We start from the raw sequence: 2500 nt of genomic DNA, 5'->3' as shown, positions 1-2500 counted from the left end.
TGATACAGACATGATTTGAGGAGTTGTTGCCACTTCAAACCAAGATTCTGCGCCAAAGACCCCTTTTGCTACTGCTGACGGTGGGCTGTCACTACGCCAGCGAACCAGGAAGCGCACCACGATAACGTCGCCATATTGCTCTGTTGCCTTGTATTGCTAATTGCACTCACGAGCCTCACAGACGGCGAACGAATCGGTGTATCGGTTATCATAAATTTAATATCGCCCAAAACGGTGCCACGGAGCGACATGGTCCTCTCGGAAGTCGGACGCCCAAGCGAATCGTCCTCACGATTCCAACGGGACACCTTCAAGGCATTGGCAACGGGACGATAACTCGCCCGGCGTTTCGCGCTGCATCGCTAACCAGCTTGCCAGTAGATCCCGAAGGCCAGTGTTCCTCATCGAAGCGAGAATTCCGTATTTCCGAAAACCGTACAGTAGAGAGTTCAATTAAATTTTACAGCTCTCCACGGTGGCGCACGGTTCCGTTCCGGAGTGTCTCGCTGGCCACGAGCCACTACCGAGGATCGCACTACGTACGGACACTGTCGAAGTGTGTCCCCAGCGTCACCGGGGAGTTTTGTCGTCCGTGAACCGCGCTCTGCAACACCTTCCTGTTCTTACCACCAACTCTTCCCTTCTTCTTCTTCTCCACCCTCTCGTGTACAGTTTGGGCATCGGACGGGCACACTTCGAGAAGCAACCGCCCAGCAACCTGCGGAAGTCGAACTTCTTCCACTTCGTCGTGGCACTCTACGATCGCGCCGGTCAACCCATCGAAATCGAGCGGACCGCTTTCATCGGTTTCATCGAGAAGGATCAGGTAATGGTGGTGCTGGGCTGGGCATGGGAGGGGGGGGGGGGCATAAGACGCAACAATCTCGTGTCCTCTCGCAAGGCACACGCTAACTCGATTCGCGTCTAACCATCTCTCTTTCTCTCTCTCTCTCTCTCTCTCTTCTCGCACAGGAACCGGATGGTCAGAAGACGAACAATGGCATCCAGTACCGGTTGCAGCTACTCTACGCTAATGGTAAGTACCGCTTGATGGGCTTGGTGGGTACCGCTTTTAAGGTAGCAACGCAACCATAGGTGGCCTCCGCGTAGTGGCCGTTCCTCGGATTCTGTTCGCAACGACAGAATACACGACGGTGGTCCACACGTGGTGCTGGATGTAGGTAAAGTTTTAATTAGCGCAACGCTTCGTTAGTTCACTCGCTCCGGTGGATTGCTAGAGCACCTTACTAATGCCCCCAGAGTCTGTGCCTCGGAATGTGTCATGTGCAAACAGTAGGAATGGGGCGGCAGCGCATAATTTATGCAAATACACCCGTGTACCGGTTGCTGCTGGTACATGTTGAAGATGAGATGATCCCACATCCTAGTGGAGTGGGCGCGATACAAACTGTAACCAAAAACGAAGTGAAAAGAAGCGGTAAAAATGCTTCGAATAAACACAAACGCGTCCTAGGAATGCTCCGGGAATGTGAAGAGAGAGAGAGAAAGTGAGAGAAGGATCCAAAACCAAAGCCAAAAACATCGAAAACGAGAAAGAAAAAATGTTCCGCTCGGTTTAGCATAATTGCATAATTCATGCGCAGGTTTTTTTTTCGGTATCCCGCTGTTATCAAAGCGACAGGTACTCGGTGTGTTTGCACATTGTTAACGTGAGTTTTGAGGACCGCTTTCCATTTGCTACGCGGCGGTGGTGCACCAGCTTTTGTGGTACAAATGTCACCTGAGATTCGAGGACGTTGCTGCTGCACAATGCACGCGCAGTTACCGTCGAGAGTTGGTGCTTTAGCTAGATAATGTAGCTCAGGTACAGGTGGCCAATGAGTGGAGAACGGATATCTTTATAATTTATTTAGTTAAGCAGCAAACGGGTTGCCACCCACCCAACTGTTGAATGAGTAATAGAAAGAGGAGAGTAATTAGGGTGGACGCTTAAGCGCATTCCGAATTCAGCGGAACAATTCCACGTTATCCTGGCAAATGCAGCACTAGCTAGTTGTGCTGGGACCTTCTGCTTATTACCGGTTGTCCCAAGGATCGATGCTGGACACGCTGGACGTCCATTTAAGCTGGAAACCAATCGAAAAATGATCCCTTGCGGTTGCACTCGTTTTTCGAAAGCGAGAGTCCTTTCGCAACATAATGACCAGCAGCAGTGGCACTGTTTTTGTAATAAATCAAACAAACAATTACCCCCATGTGCCACGTCCTGCACACTATCCGGCCGTTTAAAGACCACAAACCCACCGGCCCGGGTGTGGAGGGGACCGTATTTATTTGTCCTGTTAAGCCGATTGTAGCCGACCTCCGGGCAGTTTTCCAAGGAAAACATGCTCCTAACTCAATCGATTTGCATAAACACCCACACATATGGGGGCGTGTGTTTGTGTGGCTGGTGTGGTGTCTAACTTTATCTCAAAGGAATAAAATTCAATCAAATACCGTCCACCAGCTGAAGGAGGAGCGGTCTTTTGCTTTTCTT

The 2500-nt window shown here is 50.5% G+C and overlaps 1 protein-coding gene across 1 annotated transcript in view; it reads left to right on the top strand.

Annotated features, from left to right (window-relative positions):
* The window catches only part of LOC126576030 (transcription factor collier), a 48512-nt gene that overhangs the window by 6871 nt on the left and 39141 nt on the right, over positions 1–2500 (top strand). Inside the window, exons 2-3 of the mRNA XM_050237099.1 lie at positions 673–826; positions 973–1036. Of these exons, the coding sequence (XP_050093056.1) occupies positions 673–826; positions 973–1036 (218 nt within the window). The remainder of the gene's footprint in view (positions 1–672; positions 827–972; positions 1037–2500) is intronic.

Source organism: Anopheles aquasalis, chromosome 3 (assembly GCF_943734665.1).
Source record: "Anopheles aquasalis chromosome 3, idAnoAquaMG_Q_19, whole genome shotgun sequence".
NCBI classification, from domain to species: domain Eukaryota; kingdom Metazoa; phylum Arthropoda; class Insecta; order Diptera; family Culicidae; genus Anopheles; species Anopheles aquasalis.
Note: the sequence above shows the minus strand (reverse complement) of the source record. Positions and strands in the feature narration are given on the sequence as shown.